This window comes from Glandiceps talaboti, chromosome 8 (assembly GCF_964340395.1).
Source record: "Glandiceps talaboti chromosome 8, keGlaTala1.1, whole genome shotgun sequence".
Lineage (NCBI taxonomy): Eukaryota > Metazoa > Hemichordata > Enteropneusta > Spengelidae > Glandiceps > Glandiceps talaboti.
Window position 1 is genome coordinate 17226431 of NC_135556.1, and position 17187 is coordinate 17243617.

General features: G+C 34.0%; 2 protein-coding genes across 2 annotated transcripts in view; one reads left to right on the forward strand and one right to left on the reverse strand.

Annotated features, from left to right (window-relative positions):
* Window positions 1-1891: 1891 nt before the first annotated feature.
* Window positions 1892-11480, reverse strand: LOC144438535 (tumor necrosis factor receptor superfamily member EDAR-like). Its single transcript, XM_078127607.1, has 11 exons — window positions 11259-11480; window positions 9320-9417; window positions 7212-7337; window positions 6151-6323; window positions 4824-5020; window positions 4554-4676; window positions 4285-4353; window positions 3714-3759; window positions 3164-3365; window positions 2868-2919; window positions 1892-2227 (listed from the first exon to the last, which is right to left on the reverse strand). The coding sequence occupies exons 2-11, from the start codon at window positions 9380-9382 to the stop codon at window positions 1932-1934; spliced, it is 1347 nt and encodes a 448-aa protein (XP_077983733.1). The 5' UTR covers window positions 9383-9417; window positions 11259-11480; the 3' UTR covers window positions 1892-1931.
* The window catches only part of LOC144438534 (uncharacterized), a 33966-nt gene continuing 28226 nt past the window's right edge, over window positions 11448-17187 (forward strand). The window contains exons 1-2 of the mRNA XM_078127606.1: window positions 11448-11769; window positions 15921-15987. Of these exons, the coding sequence (XP_077983732.1) occupies window positions 11750-11769; window positions 15921-15987 (87 nt within the window). The 5' untranslated portion in view covers window positions 11448-11749. The remainder of the gene's footprint in view (window positions 11770-15920; window positions 15988-17187) is intronic.

The following is a 17187-nucleotide window of genomic DNA, read 5'->3' on the forward strand; positions in this document are numbered from 1 at the left end:
TGATTTACATATCATTTAGGCCAAACCCCTACAACTACCATTGATATCAGTTCCACATGATGATATTAAACTTTGTTTGTTTGTCTGTCTGTCTGTCTGAAAATTCACATAAACAGATGGCAATGAATAGATATTTGAATTCATGATTCACTTCTTAAAAATATGTTAAAATATTAACAATTTCTTTTACATTGTTAATATTTTAGTGGCAATATATTAAAAATATAAACATATCGCTGTAGGAGATGGAATATGCATACAGAACAAGTTTGTTTGTACAGTAACAGATAAAAACTTGTTGATTCATACAATATAATTCTACGTAAGGGATTATTCATATCAAATATACTTACTGTGATTATTTGGTAACAATATCAATATTGTAAGATTTTCCAAGTCACATGATACATGTTTTGATACAAATTACATTTATGGTATGCAAACAGCACTCTTGTATAGATATACTGTTACGTTAGACACATAATTAAATACAATTGTCGACATCAGACTGTGGATGAACGGAACCTGTTACAAACAAGGAAATTATAAACAAATTATTGGATTATTAACACTTGGCACAGCATGTTAGAACAGTAGAGATTTGTATTACACACCATGGTTTGATAAGGACAGTTTTATGGCCTCTTTTTATGTGTACATGAAATGCAAGCGGAACTGGAAATTTGCTTGTGAATGTGAACTATTATGTAAAGTAGTCATACACCTGTTCTTACCAAATGATGGATTGTAATAAAAGTCTCTATACTTCCAACATGCTGGGCTAAGTGTTATTAATCCAATTTAGTTGTTTACTTTCCCTGTTTGTTAACAGGTGCCGTTTGTCCACAGTCTGATGTCAACAGTTGTAACTCAGAATATGGACTTTCACGTTATGTAATTATACTGCATGGTACATTACATTACCTTTATCAAAAGTCATAACTGCTGCAGTGATGACTTTTTTTTAGCACAATTGTGTGAAGAAAGTGTTTCTTTTTTTCTAAAAAGCTTTGGTCCTCTCAACTTAAGTTTAAATATAAGTTATCAAATATCACTGATTTATTTGTCTTGGCAAGAATCGTATTTCAAATGTAATCATTCTTGCAAAAATATCCTAGTTTCTCTAAAATACGCTCCAAAAGCTGGTAAGGAAGTGATCTATGATATCATCTAGATGATATGAAATCATGTATTAGCACCATTATCATATGCAGATGACATCATCTATATGCTATGGTTTTCATATGTTACATTAACATGCATATTGAATCACATGTATCACATGCAAAGAGAGTCTTATCATATGCAGATGACATCATCAATGTGATAATGTTTACATCAATGGTATACGCATATTGAATCACATTTATTTTGGAATGGATCTTGATTTGAAAGACAATATTTCATAATGTCCATGGGATGATACAGCTTTGCACCATTTACAATATGATACTAACTTAAATAAATCATAGCCAGGGATGTAGCTAATTCTAAAAGTAGCCGGTAAAATATGAAAAGTAGGTGGTGATATCTAGGAATGAGACTCAGAAATCTGTCAAATGACAATGGTTGAAACAAAAGGGAGTTTTAAACAAATTCTGGAAAAAGTAGCTGGCAAAACATTACAGAATAGTTAGTTTTTTTTTACCAGCTACTGGTCCTTATCTATGTCCTGATAGCACCTCATATTTTTCAATACATTAGCACAAGTGTACAAGTAACTTTTAATATTTTGTATTTCAACATCCCTTTTATAAGGTATTTGAACTGAGAAATGGTTTTATACTTTTTTTAACTGTATTTATTTATTTATTTACTCATTTTTTAAATTTTATTTATTTATTTATTTATTTATTTTTTTAATACATTTTTTACCTTTTTTGAAAATTTATGTTTACATTTCAAATCTTGTTTTCATAAAACTTTTTACCTTAACTTGACATTTTCTTGTTCTGCTGTATAACATCTTTACAAACCATGCTTAGTAATTCAGGATTTTCCATATCTTTGAGTTTCTGTAACAAATCTTCTACAGAATGACCTTGTTTCTCAATATAATCAAACACAGCTGCTGTTCTCTTGTTGAAGTTCTTCAGTTTGCGTTCTTCAATATCCCATAATAGTCCAAAATGAAACCAGTATTTGTGAGTAGGACTACTGGGCTCTGGGTTCAATGTGAGTCCAATATTCTCTTTCAATTCAAAACTTAGATCTCTGATCTTGACATCTACCAAAAGAATAATTAAAAAAACTTAATAATAAACACATTTGGTTAAAATTATTATTAAAGGGGAACTCCACTCCAAGGAAATAAAGACATTTTTCTGAAACTTCGGGTTCCTGAGCATTATTTCATGATTTCACATAACATAATATTTGCTCAGTTGTCAAAGAAACACCAAATTGAAACTCTTTTTTTCACCTCTAGCGTTCTTCAGTCATTGCTACAAGAGTCTTTGCATATATCAATATTCATTAGAAGCACACTGAATATTTAAGACTAATTATCTGAAGGAAAGTCATGAATATTCAGTGTACAGCTAATTAATATTCATGTATGCTAATACCCATGAGGCAACAGTGTACCACAGAGCAACTGAGGTGAAAAAGAGATTCAAGTTGGTGGCAACTGAGCAAAATTCATGCCGTGTGCAATCATGAAAATGACTCTCCAAAGTTCACGAAAATATATATACTTCCTGGAGTGGTGTTCCCCTTTATCATAAAATCATTATATACCTAAACTGTAAATTTCTAACTGAGCTTCAAAAGTGTCAGTCTGTGTTGTGTGCATGTATGTTGATGAGAAATACTAATGTTCCCTTCACTCCAGGTTCGTGAAATGACTGTAAAATGCTTAAACTTACCTCTGCCTATAAGACACGCCTTCTCAAATAATCTGTCCATCTTCTTTTGTTTCTGGAAAATATACATTCCATTATCATGTTAATGTTGATACATGTCTTCTATAACAATACAATTGTCTTCAGGCATTGTTAGAACAGTTGGTTGCATAGTAGGGATTTCATGAACATTTTTTGATATGTTTGAAAAATTATTTACTAGTTTAGTCAAGGTTTTATGTAATAAGTGTCACATTAATGTAAAGCCAATTGCCCATAGGTTGTTCATAAGGTGGACAAACACATTTATTTACACTTACATCATCTGGGAAATGTTTCTGTAGTTTTTTCCTCTGTACTTCTATACGTTCACAGTCTGTATCACCAGCGGGTGCTGACAGAGATCGGAAGAATGCTGGTCGGCTGTTCTTCTTTCTGCCACTGACTGGATCTCTTGGTATTAGAGGTTCCATTTCAGTTGGGGAATCCCACTGTTCATTCTCACTTTCTGGGCTTCGTTGCCTATATGTTAATGAAAGTCAAAATAAACAAGTTTCCGAAAAACTCTTTTCTTTATTAATAATTTGCCAAAGTTCAGGAATAGAGTGTAAAACAGAATCACAGCTTAAAGTACACACTATGCACTGACGAGAACATGTAAAATGATCCCTGTCACAGTGTCTTGACTGAACAATTTAGTAACAATGACTTCCAATAGTTTGTGTGAAATTTTTAGTATGCATTCTCCAATGAATCTCTTAGCAACTGATGGATATATTTATACTTGTGTGAACGCTTTGAGATGTTTTGTTTTACATGTAAAGCGTTTTTAAAGAAATAAATATTATTATTATTATTATTATTACTTACCCTGGGGTAAACCTTACTTTCTTAAGTCCCAACTCAAGTGATGAACCTGTGTGGTGAGAAAATTAAGCATTATATGTGGCTTTTTACATGCAGAGCAACTGAATACTAAAGTAATTCGGTTATCATGTCATGTAATATTTTTTTTTTACTTTCCCATTAAGAGCACTGTTACAGATAGCCACTTATAGGTGAGATTTAATGGACATCTCAATTACCTAATTGCACAAATTCAAACAATCTAGGAATTTCAGTCAACACTTTGACATTGAACGATCCACATCTATATCATGTTGTTTGTGTTCAGGAAGTTTCTCAACCTTGCAACGTCATCACATGGCGCCCTCTATAGTCAGATACAAAGTAGTAATTCAAGGTGACCGACATTGTATGTCTTGCAATTTGACTGGCAAAATTGCAAATTAATTTTCATAAATCACGTAATTCGACCACAAATATACCATAATTATTAAAATCTGGCAAAATTGATTATTTTGGTACAAAGAGTATGTTGTTATTTGTTTTCCATAACTTCATGTAATTTCTTCATATTTCGTCACATTATTAAACTCACCATCATTATCAACAACAATACTGGTGCTTCCTTGGTTCGTCTTTGTATTTGCATTAGTGTCTGGAGATCCTGTTATAATAAAAAAAGTAAAAACAATCATATACAAATTATGAGGGGATATATATCTTTATACAAAATGACAACATTTGAAGTGAAGCATACAATTTGAAGTCAATTTTTGTGAAGTAGAGTGAAATGTTTTTCCTTTGGACCCTCAAACAGAAAATCTTACTATGATTCCAATATCAGAGATTGACATGCTTTCATACCTGAATTAGAAGTATCATTTCGTGGTTTTCTTGCTTTAATGACCCGATAAACAATGCAAAGTCCGACACCAATGACTGCAATACCAAGAACGGTACATGCTGCTATTGCTAGACTTTTCCATCCTGGATTAATTAAAAAAACAAAAAAAAAAAAAAAAAACAATAACAGAATTTGATTAATACATTTTATTTCCCTTGTAGACAACTCAATTGAGAAAACAAAACCATGACATGTATGAATTGCCATCTTTACACATGTGTATTACATACTTGTAGTGCTGTCCCTCGTTTGTGATGATTTTCCATGTACTGGTACATTTTCAGGGGTAGTACTTGAAGGTGGTGGGGTGGAGTTTGGTATGGTTGTGCTGTCATTGGTTGGTATGATATCAGGACACTCTGGATAGTCATGGTCCTGCATTGTGGCACAGTCTATGCACACAGAGGTACCTTCTAGCATAAAAAACCTACAAAGTAATCAATGAATTTTTGGATTAAAATTTGTTTCCAACAACCTGGAGTTTAGATACTTTAAAAGTCAGCCATAGCTCCTTTCTCCATATTTCAACCTTTTACCTGTTACTTTTATATTCCCCATTGATCTATAAAGTATATATTTCTGCCTAGCTGTTGTTGTTGTTGAGATCTTTCACATCCCCTTTACATGCAAGTTCAGAGATGTGAACAGGAAATCTGCCTCGTGTTATTGTGTTATTCCATGGAATACTGATTTGGCCATGATAACCATACAGAAATAACGATGCAGTCATACTGAATATTCTATTCCAGAAATAATCTCGTTAAATTGAGTTGGAATGAGATACACAACCTGTTGCAGCTTGTGACAGAGCTTTCAGTTTGGTAACTGATACTTTATACCATATTATTCGTATAAGCTCCTGTGCAGTGTTGTCATTAAAAAGTCACCCTTGACTACTTTCAGTCAAGCTTTTCTAGACAACACTACATTCAGTAAGGGGCATATTGGATTTGCCATAAGACCATAGCATTCAAAATGATATGGGCAGCTTTGTTCATGAAACAACAGAGAGGTTTTTATACACGTTAGAACGCGTATGCGTACAGGAGGATTATTGTACGGGCGTACACGTAATTACGTGTACAAAGTTGTGTTTAGTTACTTGTTCAAAACACAAACGTTACTAAAGACAGTGTAATGTGTATGCGTGCATTGGCATCTTCTGTCAAGAAGGCCACACACATGACTTTGTTTTCTAAACACGTCGGTATATTTGCCATTTATCCCACAAATACCCAAACGAAAAGCTGATTGAATACTTTACAGGTATGTTTCTTAACCTGTAACACATGTAAATATGCACATCTACACCTCTCTAATATGAATTTCTCTTTGGTGAAACTTCAATATCAGTAGAACAAATTTGGACAATTTGGGAATGCTGGTTGCGAGTTGACATACAACTACTACATTTTGTATATATGTATACGCTGCACTAGCTTTGGTGGAATTATATATAATTATGTAAATTCCGTGATAAGACAAACATGACTGCCACTGAGGGCAGCGATAGATTATTGGATATTGATGTGTAGGAGCTTGCATATCGTAACTTACCCATATTTACAATCACCACACACTGCATCATTCTCTGTAGTACATGTCTTCGATACTTCTCTGTTCTCACAAATCTGACATCGTCTACAAGGTTTGGTGCTAGAAACATTGCTATAAGTACCAGTTTTACATTCTTTACAAGAGTATCTTTGTCCATGCCCATGTCCACAGTCCTTTGAAAAATAAAGAGAATCATACATGAGACCATTTTTATCTTGAAGTTAGTTTATTAACATATTGCTATTTCTGCTGAGGGCTCTACAGCTAATATGTGTATATTGTAACACATAATTTCTAACATTGGTACTACACTACATGTAAATCAACTATTACTTTTTCAAATCAAATCAAATCAAATCAAATCAAATCAAATCAAATCAAATCAAAATTGCCACTCACAGTCAAAATATTTCTGGAAGTGAATCCCAATTTTGCCTCCATGAAAATATTTTTACCTGTGAGTAGAAATTTTCATTTGCTACTATGACCCCATGACCCCACGAACCATGAACATTCATTCTCATACTTTCTCTTTGTCAGTTTTACTCTGGAGTAACAAATCATTCATTCACAACTGAGGCCAGACAGATCGTCAAATATATATTTTGTATAATTTGACACCAACTTTTCTTTATCTTTTTGTGAAATAACAAAATTATTATAACAAGGAAAAATAGGGATGTCATTACTGCAGCTCTTTTAATACCTTTTCAGATTCATACCCCTTAGGACAAAAAGTACACATTCTAACTCTTACTTCTTCTGGTTCATACCCCGTGGGACAAAAAGTACACATTCTAGCTCTTACCTCTTTAGATTCATACCCTTGGGAAAAAAAGTACACATTCTAGCTGTTACCCCTTCTGGTTCATATCCCTTGGGACAAAAAGTACACATTCTAGCTCTTACCCCTTCTGGTTCATACCCCGTGGGACAAAAAGTACACATTCTAGCTCTTACCTCTTTAGATTCATACCCTTGGGAAAAAAAGTACACATTCTAGCTGTTACCCCTTCTGGTTCATATCCCTTGGGACAAAAAGTACACATTCTAGCTCTTACCCCTTCTGGTTCATACCCCTTGGGACAAAGCGAACACATTCTACACTGTTCATCCTCTTTATCCCAAAACACACTGACATCTGTACAGTTCCCCTCTTCAACACTGTAGGTAGGAAATTCTGTTACCTAATAAACATAATATAACATGAAAGTTGTCAACAACAACAATAATAATAATAATAATAATTACAAATGTGCTGGTGCTCCTGAGAACTCCAAATTACATTTGCAATTTGTAATGAGTGATTAACAGTGTACACAGGACAACTCTTTCAGTCTATATCTATCAACCATATGATATCCAGTTGGGTAAAGATAATCTTAGAAATGGTATGCAAATTTGGGTTGGAAAATTTGATTTAATTGGTCAAATAAAATACATCAATTGAAAAAAAAATGCAAATTTTAAAAATTTCTGAGATAAAAATACTAATATGTTGTTTACATATATGATGGAACGATTTAGTGGAAACGTAGGGAATCGAGGAAGGAAAATATATAATTTACGTGTTAAAATTATATTTGCCTTACATGAATAAAATGAAATTTCCTGGAATATTTATAAACGTGATCATGATTACAGCTTATGAGTTAATTTAAATGTGTTTTTGATAAATATTTTCCTGCAAATCAAAATTTTTCAATACTCTCCAAACAGTGCCATATGAAAGTTTGTTCCTGGTTGTTTTGAAATAATAAACAAAAATTTGGTGTTCACCATCTTGTTTGCAAGGAAACCATCAATCTTTTATTTTGCCACAGAATTTGGTGGCCATATTGGATTCTAAAATGATGAAAAAATTTTGATATCATTTTAACTTCTAATAGACAACAACAACAACAACAACAACAACAACAACAACAACAACAACAATGCAATTTGGGGTAACCTTACAATTTTTAACCTTACAATTTTAGAAGTTCTAGTCCAAATATTTTATAGTTATCCTAAATTGTTTTTGTTATTTGAAATGTGGATAAGTTGGAGTTTTCTTGAACAAAGTAACAGCAAAAGTTTAGAATTTATTTCTGAGGTGCAGTCTACATTAAAAGTATCAACACAAAATTTATCTTCATTCTTAAATCATAGAACTGTAATTATGATCACATGAATGACTTGGGAATTAATAGAAGTATACATATCAAATAAATAAATGAATAGACATAATGAAATATGAGAGAAAGCCTTAGTGGGATATTATGGCCACTGAAGCACAACTGATCCATCAATGAACTTGTAATTGTTATTTTCTGATGCCAGAAGTAACTGATAGCAAAATCAAACAGTGCACGTCACAGCCAGTTTCATATTCAATGTAAATTTTCAAAAGCTGAATAAGTTTTTTTTATGTCTACTTTGTCGATGACAAATAATTGGCATACAAGCTGGAAATGACTTTACATGTAAACCTCATTTTCCTCAAGTTGCGTTCCACATAGTTTAAAAAAAATGTGTATAGATACTGTTGTGCATAGCATTTGGTTGGGTGAGTAAATTGTATTTTAGTGTGTTAATGTTAATACATTTATGTATCTTTGTTTATCTTATTATTATTTTTTGTGTACCTGTCTTTCAGTTTGTTCCCCGTAAATGACATTTTAATTTGAATTATTGTACTTTGTAGTTTACTAGACTTTGACAACTTTTATGACTTGTTTCATTGATCAATTTTTTTCTTGTTTCTCAACATGTTTACTTTACTGATATGTGAAATTTAAGCAATTTGACCATTTTATTTTGGTCACAATTTTGTTTAAATAAACCATTTAATTGGAATATGGTGATATTCTCTGGACATTTATCTTGTTGAAATATTTGATTTACAAATACAATGACCAAGACAACTACTGCCAGGAATTTTGGCACTCATAGTATAGTGACTCTGTCAGCTTTTTTAAGCAGTAGCAATCGAAATGTTTGTATACTCAGCCATAAAACTCTTTTCAGCCATTATTCGTTTCTGGTTCAAGATACACAGTGATATTGCATGATCGGATAATCAAATATGCCTACATCAAAATAAAGAAGAAAAAAAATTGGAAAATTTTAGAAAACAATGTTATACATACAAAACATACCAAATCACAACTAGGAATATGACATTTACCTCTGGTACAGCTAACAGTAGAAGTGATGTTACCAAAAACACCTTGGTTGGCAATGCAGACATTCTTTCTTCTTCTTGCGCTCTAAATATGCGTAGGTCTATCAAGTGTAAGAGTGGGAAACAGACAGAAAATGTAGTTCAGTTGCAAAGTTGATTTATTTCAAGTCCGTTTTCAAATAATTAAAAAAAATTCAAAATAAATTTCAAATAAATTTAAACATGTCAAGAGTTTACAGTAAGAGATTTTGAATAAACAAAACTAGAGTTTAGAGTTAGTTTTCTTGAAAATCATTGACACTCTAAAAACTAGCATGACACCACTTTAATTCATATTTTCATACTTTTGTGGCCCAGGTACAAAATAAAAATTATAGTTTTGAAGTGAATTATTGCCATGTATGTCTTGTCCTGATTGATACTGCTGACTTGGTGTCATAACATTTCATAGCAACGGTTGTGACCAGAGGGTGATATAGGCGATCATCCTTTTACATATTTGCATATTACAGGAATGACTTCATCGGCCTTTATTTGCATAACAAAGAAAGCCGCAGAAGCACACGTCAGCGCTGGCACACACACCTACACAGTGACAAGTACAACAAAACACTGTGTTTGTTGGATACAATAATAAACAACATGTATTTCCTGCTCCGCATACAACCAGAGTACATTGTTTCTTTATTAATGTTATAATTTACAATAGTCCACACACAACGCTGTCAAACACCACACTAAAGTCTGTAGGCCCCTAGACTATGAGTATGATGAAAGGAGCAAAATATTAATTTTAGTTACTAATTTACTTCGATCAAACGACAATGTGAAATGTCATGATTTAGATACAAGTATGTATATAACCGTAACCCTTCAGTATTTCACTAGTGAAGGTGCATGTCGTACTAGTGTTTACTTAGTAAAGTCGGAGGCTCATGATACAGTGACCATAATCACGTCGCATTTTCAAATTATAGTACTAATTGATTTAGCTATTGAAGTGTCGGATAACAGGTGGTCAAGCGTTAAATGTATAATTTGATATCGATCAGATACACGTTATTGCCTTTATAATTACACTGAAATGTGAAGGTGGTGATATACACGCATTGTGCGACTCGGAGGATGATGAAATAATACACAACTGTTACCAGCTCAAAAAAACATTGGCGGCAATTGTGTTAATTGAATTACAATGTCTAGCACATCTAAAACTCAAATAAGTATTACCGATATTTTTTAAAGTTTCGATAGTGTATTGCCTGACTTTTCAACTGAATGCACTTGTCAAAGAAATGGAAAGTTGCACGGACACCCGCTTCACCTCAATGGTAGACATTGTCATGTGTACCACTTTGAAAACTGTCGTCGATCGCGTACGGTGTACATTATATCGGACTTTTCGTGCATACTTACACATGAATGAGTGAAGACATGTTTTTGAAATTCATAAAAAGAAGTTCAGTTGATGATAATTTTATAATTGGAATCAACAAATCTACTTAATATGATGAAAAATCTCTTTAGAAAGGCATACCATGTACGGCTTACAACCAGTCCATTCTAGTCAGACGTTGCACATACGTACATATTCTAAAGCCGAAACATGTCCAGACATGTTCACCCATTGGTAAAGCATAGCGGGAAAAAGTTCAGTTTTTTAAATGTCTTGAAGCCTTTGTCGCTTGACAGCAAGTTACGTTTATGTGCGGCTACAAAGTGAAATGACTTTTGGCGATTACAACCACTGTTGTTTGCAAAGTTAAGAAAAACCGTGTGAAACTTGCGATTTTGACGCGTGCTACACACATGACAGCGAACAGCGAATAAATGTGTTGATTCCACGGCGGACATAGTTTGTCAACAGAATCGGGATTCCCTTCGAACATTCGCTAACAGTGTCTGAACTCCTGGGAAATGACTCACAACACAAAAAACTTACCAAAAATAGTGGCTGAGTCAGGATAAACAACAGATCGGAGAGTTTAGTGTATAGGAGCGATTTCATCAGTGACTTGCGGAATTTGAAGTTCGGAAGGGGATTCCCATTGAAGCCCTTATGGACTCACGTGATTGTCACATGACTCTCGCATTATACGCGATTTTACTTCCAAAACGTGAGCGCGAAAAATCTAGCACATCATGGCGGAAGCTAGTGGACGAGAGAGCATTTACCGGTACAAATTTATTAGCGTGTAGACAGCTGTGTAGCGTCGGATATCTCATCGAACACTTCAGTGTATCGGTAGCAGTCCACGTATTAGTGTAGCCCGTTTCAACCGTTGTTAATCTTGCCTCTCCAACTCGTTAGCTGACAGAAACCTGCCAAGGTTTGCTAGAACAACAAAGCGGAAAGAGTCGAGCTCAGACTGGCGAGACTGTCTGGAAAGCTATCACCACAGATTTGTGTGTAACACTTTTTAAGGGTTAACCATGGAGAAGGTGCCCCGAAGGTAATTATTGTTGACTACATTTAAGTTAGCAATGTGTCAAAGACACCTCTTACACAACCGTAACCTAACTACAACAAAAAAAATATCAGAAATTGTGGATTGTCTATTGGCTGTTGAAAGCAATGGTTGCACCCCCACCGGGATGACATCAATGTGTACATTGCATGACAGTGGTATGTTGACCCCTGATATTACTTTTACCAAATGTCAAGCAGATTATATTTTTTCTTTACTTCATATGACGTATGAGGTAATCTCCCAGAGGGAGGGAATCCAATAAATGGAATAGCCCAAATATGGCGGGTGTCTGGCGTTGGTCATCTTGGAATCAAAATTTGGAATAACACCAAATTATGAAATTTTTGTCTTTTAGTTGTGGAATTACAGGGTAAATCACTAAAAAAATGTTAATAGTGAGCCTAGAAGGTGTAGCACATATGTCACATGTTGACAATATGAGACTCCAAGGAATACACCAAAATGACCATTTCACCAGATAAATACTAAATTTAAGGTACAAGTTGACACAAATATGGAAGAATTAGCCTGAAGTAGTCTCCTATTTGCCATTATATTCCCCCAGACTGACAAACAACAAACTTATGAATTATTCATGAGTTTGGTTATGCATAATGAGCTATGCTCATGAATAATTAATATATGAATAATTAATATATAATACCTCATTATATAAATACAATCTGCATAATTTCGAGATTTGACATTTTTGTTTTGGATACCTTGAACTTTGAAAAAATTGTACCCCAAAAAAATTTCATGAGAAAAGTATTAAAAGAGCAACAGTTCTCTCTTCTGCGTTGGTATCAGTTGTTTCCATAGTGAGACTTATGCACTGAACAGATTTCTTGGTTATTACACAGTGAATGAAGTTATTCACATATATCAAATCCAGACTTTTCACTTGTAATTTAGCTATGTACAAGCACCATGAAAATGCCTACTTATGCATGGGTGACAGTTTCATGGAAGATAAGTAGGAGCAACCAGCGGATGACAATCCGGTGGCTAAAATTATATGAAAAATATACATCAAGAAATGCAGATGTTCTTGCATCAAAATAGCAACAATGTAAAATGTCTAAACACAAACAGTACAATTCATGACTTATTCTTATGTTGCAAAACACTAACTTTTGGCATGAACTTTATTGTATTTCTATGTTCCTTGGTAAGTGGGGTGTAAAAGCTTAGATAAGTTTCTGCCCATCCCCGGTACCCACCTGTCTTTTAACTGTGCATGACATGTCATAGTGAGTTCTTAGATGGTTGCTTAAAGTTAACCAATACTTTTGGAAAACATGTTCCTAGAGTAAAATCCGAGGCTAAATCATCCCCTAAGGAAATGATAAAACTGCAGAAGTTCTTCATAACAAACGAGTGTAGTGTTTGTGCTTTGTTAAATTGAAAATAAAAAAATGATATGTATTGTTTATTTTTTTTTAAAAACTTAAAAAAAAAAAATCAACATTAAAATTATAGCAGGAACTCCTTGCAGTATTAAGAGACCATGAAGACCGACCACCTTGCCTGGTCAACCTGTTATATTCTTTATGAATTTTTTGGTAGATTACTAGTACTTTTAGTAAGTTAATACTATTGAGGAGTTATGATGGGCAAATGGTTAGAGTAGCTGGCTTGGAATCTGCAGGTTGCAGGTTTGAAACCCATCACTGCCGTTTGTTTCTGAGTGGCTAAAATCCTTGGGCAAGATTTGAACCACAACTGTGCCTCAGTCAGCCCAGCTGTATAATTGGGGACCTGGTAGGATAGAGGTTGCAATGTGAATGCTTTAATCCTATGTGCTATAAACCAGTGTGCCCTCTAAGCCAATTTGACGTGCCACTGACGCACACAATTTCTAGTGATGCACCAAGATTTGGTGTTTCCCTATCTTTTACTATGTGGTGACTCACAAGAAATGCCAGTTTTTCTCATTTTGACTCGCGACAACAAAATTTGCCTACCATTAGATGGCACACTGGTGCTAATAAAGGCTGCAATGTATTGTATGCCCCCCAGGGAGTTGAGGAAGTGTAAAGGGCTGTTGTGCCGATATAGAGCTGTGTCAGGAGTAATAATTATAAAGCACTTTGAAGATAAAGTGGGAAAGTGCTATATAAAAACTAACATTATAATAATTTGATGAACTTTGAGTTAGTGTATTACCACCATGAATTTATATACATATACAATATCCAGCATATTTCATAGGTTGAGTTTATATTCCCTGACAACATTTCTGAAAGGCTGGTGACTCCTTTTACATGCTTAGTTCCTGTTGACAGACCAGGGAAAGACCAGGGGCAAAATGTTATCTGTAGTACTTTGAAATGGACTCTTCCTGTGGAATTTTGATTTCAATGAAAGGGAGCACAGATTTTAGAAGAGGTCTCAATTGTGCTACAAGTGTAGTTATCTTGCTCAGCAAGAACACTAAAAGATGAGATATATAATAATAATTTATTCCCAAAAATATATAGTAATTACAAAGTACAAATACATGGACCAGATAAATATGTATATCAATAGCTAACAGGAAAGGGGGAATGGAAATACAGTAGTTGTCTTGCAACTAATCTAGTAACAATTGACAAATAAATATTATCTGGGCATAGCCAATATGATAATGATATAATAAATCTGGAATCCTCAAAACTATTTACAATTTTAAGTTGAGAACATACAACAAAGTTCAAGTTGCATATAATAATTGTTTTAGAATTTTTTTTAAATTTGTCCAGGTGGTGTAGTATTCATTCTATGTTTGGTTGTTACTCAGTTTTGTCATTTGGTGAACTTGTCCGGAAAAGTGTTTATAATTTTGTCAAGAGAGTTTTAGATAGTAGTAATGTTTATGTACAGTGTGTTTACTCATGTATGTACCATGACTCTCTCCAGTGCAGGCACACTGGAGGGATATTCTTTATTGATTACATCACTATTTCGTTTTTTTTGTATTTTTTTATATGTATTTTCTTGTAAATTCCTGGTGTATTTCTTTTATATGGGCCTTGAGCCTGATCCAAACAAAAAATAGAAATAAATAAATAAATAAATACACAGCAAAAATATAAGTAAGTTTTATGAATTATAAGATGATAAAGGGTCATGAAAATTTGCATAATAAAATTATGCAAATTTATTTTCTATTGAGAATATATGAACTCGGAACCCAACTCTCAATAATTTATGAGGTCCTGGGCTATACAAGAAGTGATTCAAATTTATGTGATAATGCAAACTGTTGATTGATAATTCTTAACGACTTGGCCATTATTTCCTATGGGAGAACAGTTATGTTAAGATGGTGGATATTGAAACAGTTCATTTGATGTGTACTGAGTAGTTACTAGTATTACATGTAAGTGTATAGTCGTAAATAGTCATGTTACATGATACTGTTGTTAGTCTTGTTTCATATGATATTGTTGAGACATGTAACAACTGAGACTGTAGGGTCTATGGACAAAGCTATCATACATTCAACAGTCTCTGATAAAATGAAGATATTCTCAGCCCATTATGTATGTGTGATGATGGTGGTGGTGGTGGTAGTGTGGAGGGTGAGTGGAGGAGGGGGTAATGATAGTTATAATGGCAGTGAAGAAAAGCACTTCTGAGTTTGTTCTTCAAATATTTTTTATTCATAAAACAATCAGTGTTAATATTTAACTGTGTTTTGTAAAGAATTTTGTAATTAAAGCATAATGGCTAATTTACATATAACTAATCCTTTGTTTCTATTGTTTTACTCTCTGTAGAGAACACTACATGTAGGTCACAATTTCTTGACCTGTATTACTAGTTCAGTTTGACAGTTTCATATATTCAATCCATCAGAACATTTTATTGCTCATAGACTTGGCCATTTGGCTTGGCAATGTTGTTAACTGGAACATAGAATTGTCTACCCAGCTTGGGAATGTTGTTTTCTAGAATGTTACATAGAATTGGTTCGTTACCAGCTGGGTAATGTCAATCACCAGGAAAGAAAATCTGGTATGTTGTATCAGATAGCCAAGTCTCTGGGCTAAACATTCTATGATGTGAGAGTGAAAGTGTGTATTGGTTGTACTTGAGTATGAAGCAAATTCTTAATTGATAATTTTATGTGATTGTTTTTACACTAGGTCGGGCTTGGACTCTATCATCAGTAAACTACACGATTCCAGTGATACACCTGATACAAATAGCAAGGTAAGGAATCAGTTCTGTTGTTTTCCAGGCTTTAATGATAGTACAGATTATTCAGGTGTAGCTATGTAGTCACTCCATACTAGATTTCAAAAGGGTAACATTAACATATCACTATGGTAACATAAATTGTTAATATGAGAAATACACATGATATGAATTAGGTGAATGAATGGAACTTGCTAGTTAGGATATTTGCTTGCCTTCAAAGTGGCTGGAAGTGAAATGGGTGGGGGTTGGGGATTGTGGTTGGGGATTGTGGTTGGGGATGAGGGTTGGGGTTTTGTAAAACCAACAATTTCCATACCCTGCACTATAATATTATAGTGAACCCTGGTAAAATAGGTAAAATACTGTAGTTGATACCACCATTTACATAAACACTGCTGGTGCTAGAGAACTTGTTGAGATACATGTAGTTCTCTGAAATATTTTGTTTTGAACGCCAAGGTGAGCAATAAGTTAAATATAGGGTAATATTATAATGATGTCTCTGTCTGTCTGTCTGTCTGTCTGTCTGTCTGTCTGTCTGTCTGTCTGTCTGTCTGTCTGTCTGTCTGTCTGTCTGTCTGTCTGTCTGTCTGTCTGTCTGTCTGTCTGTCTGTCTGTCTGTCTGTCTGTCTGTCTGTCTGTCTGTCTGTCTGTCTGTCTGTCTGTAGTATATAAAATATAAACATTTCAAGGAATGTTGGCTTTAGTGAAATAAAACTTGGTACAAATTTTCTGAAAACAGGGCTATGATAAAATCAGATTATCTTTTATACTATAGGCCATATCCCATAAATTTAATTTGTACCTTAATTAAATTTTTATATTTCAGTTTTCTAATCTCCGAATCTCAAACTCTTATTGAAATAGGTGTTTGTGTAGGAATTGCAATAGGCAGTCATGACAACTGACTACTTTGCATACAAATTAACTTTTTTAGCACAACTGAACTGAGGTTCAGTAGTGCTTTAGGCATGGTAAAGAAGGCATATCTACATGTATGTGTGTGTGTGTGTGGGAGGAGGGGGGGGTGGGTGGGAGGGGGGGTGGGTGGGTGGGGGGATGAGTATGTGCATGCATGTTACTTAAGTAAAAAAATGCCAGACCAATCGCCTTGGTATTTGATAGGAACATTACTTTGGGTGTGAAGATGGACAATTGTTCAAATGAAAATGACGCGTGTATCTTGATAAAAAAAATGAATTTTGAAAATGT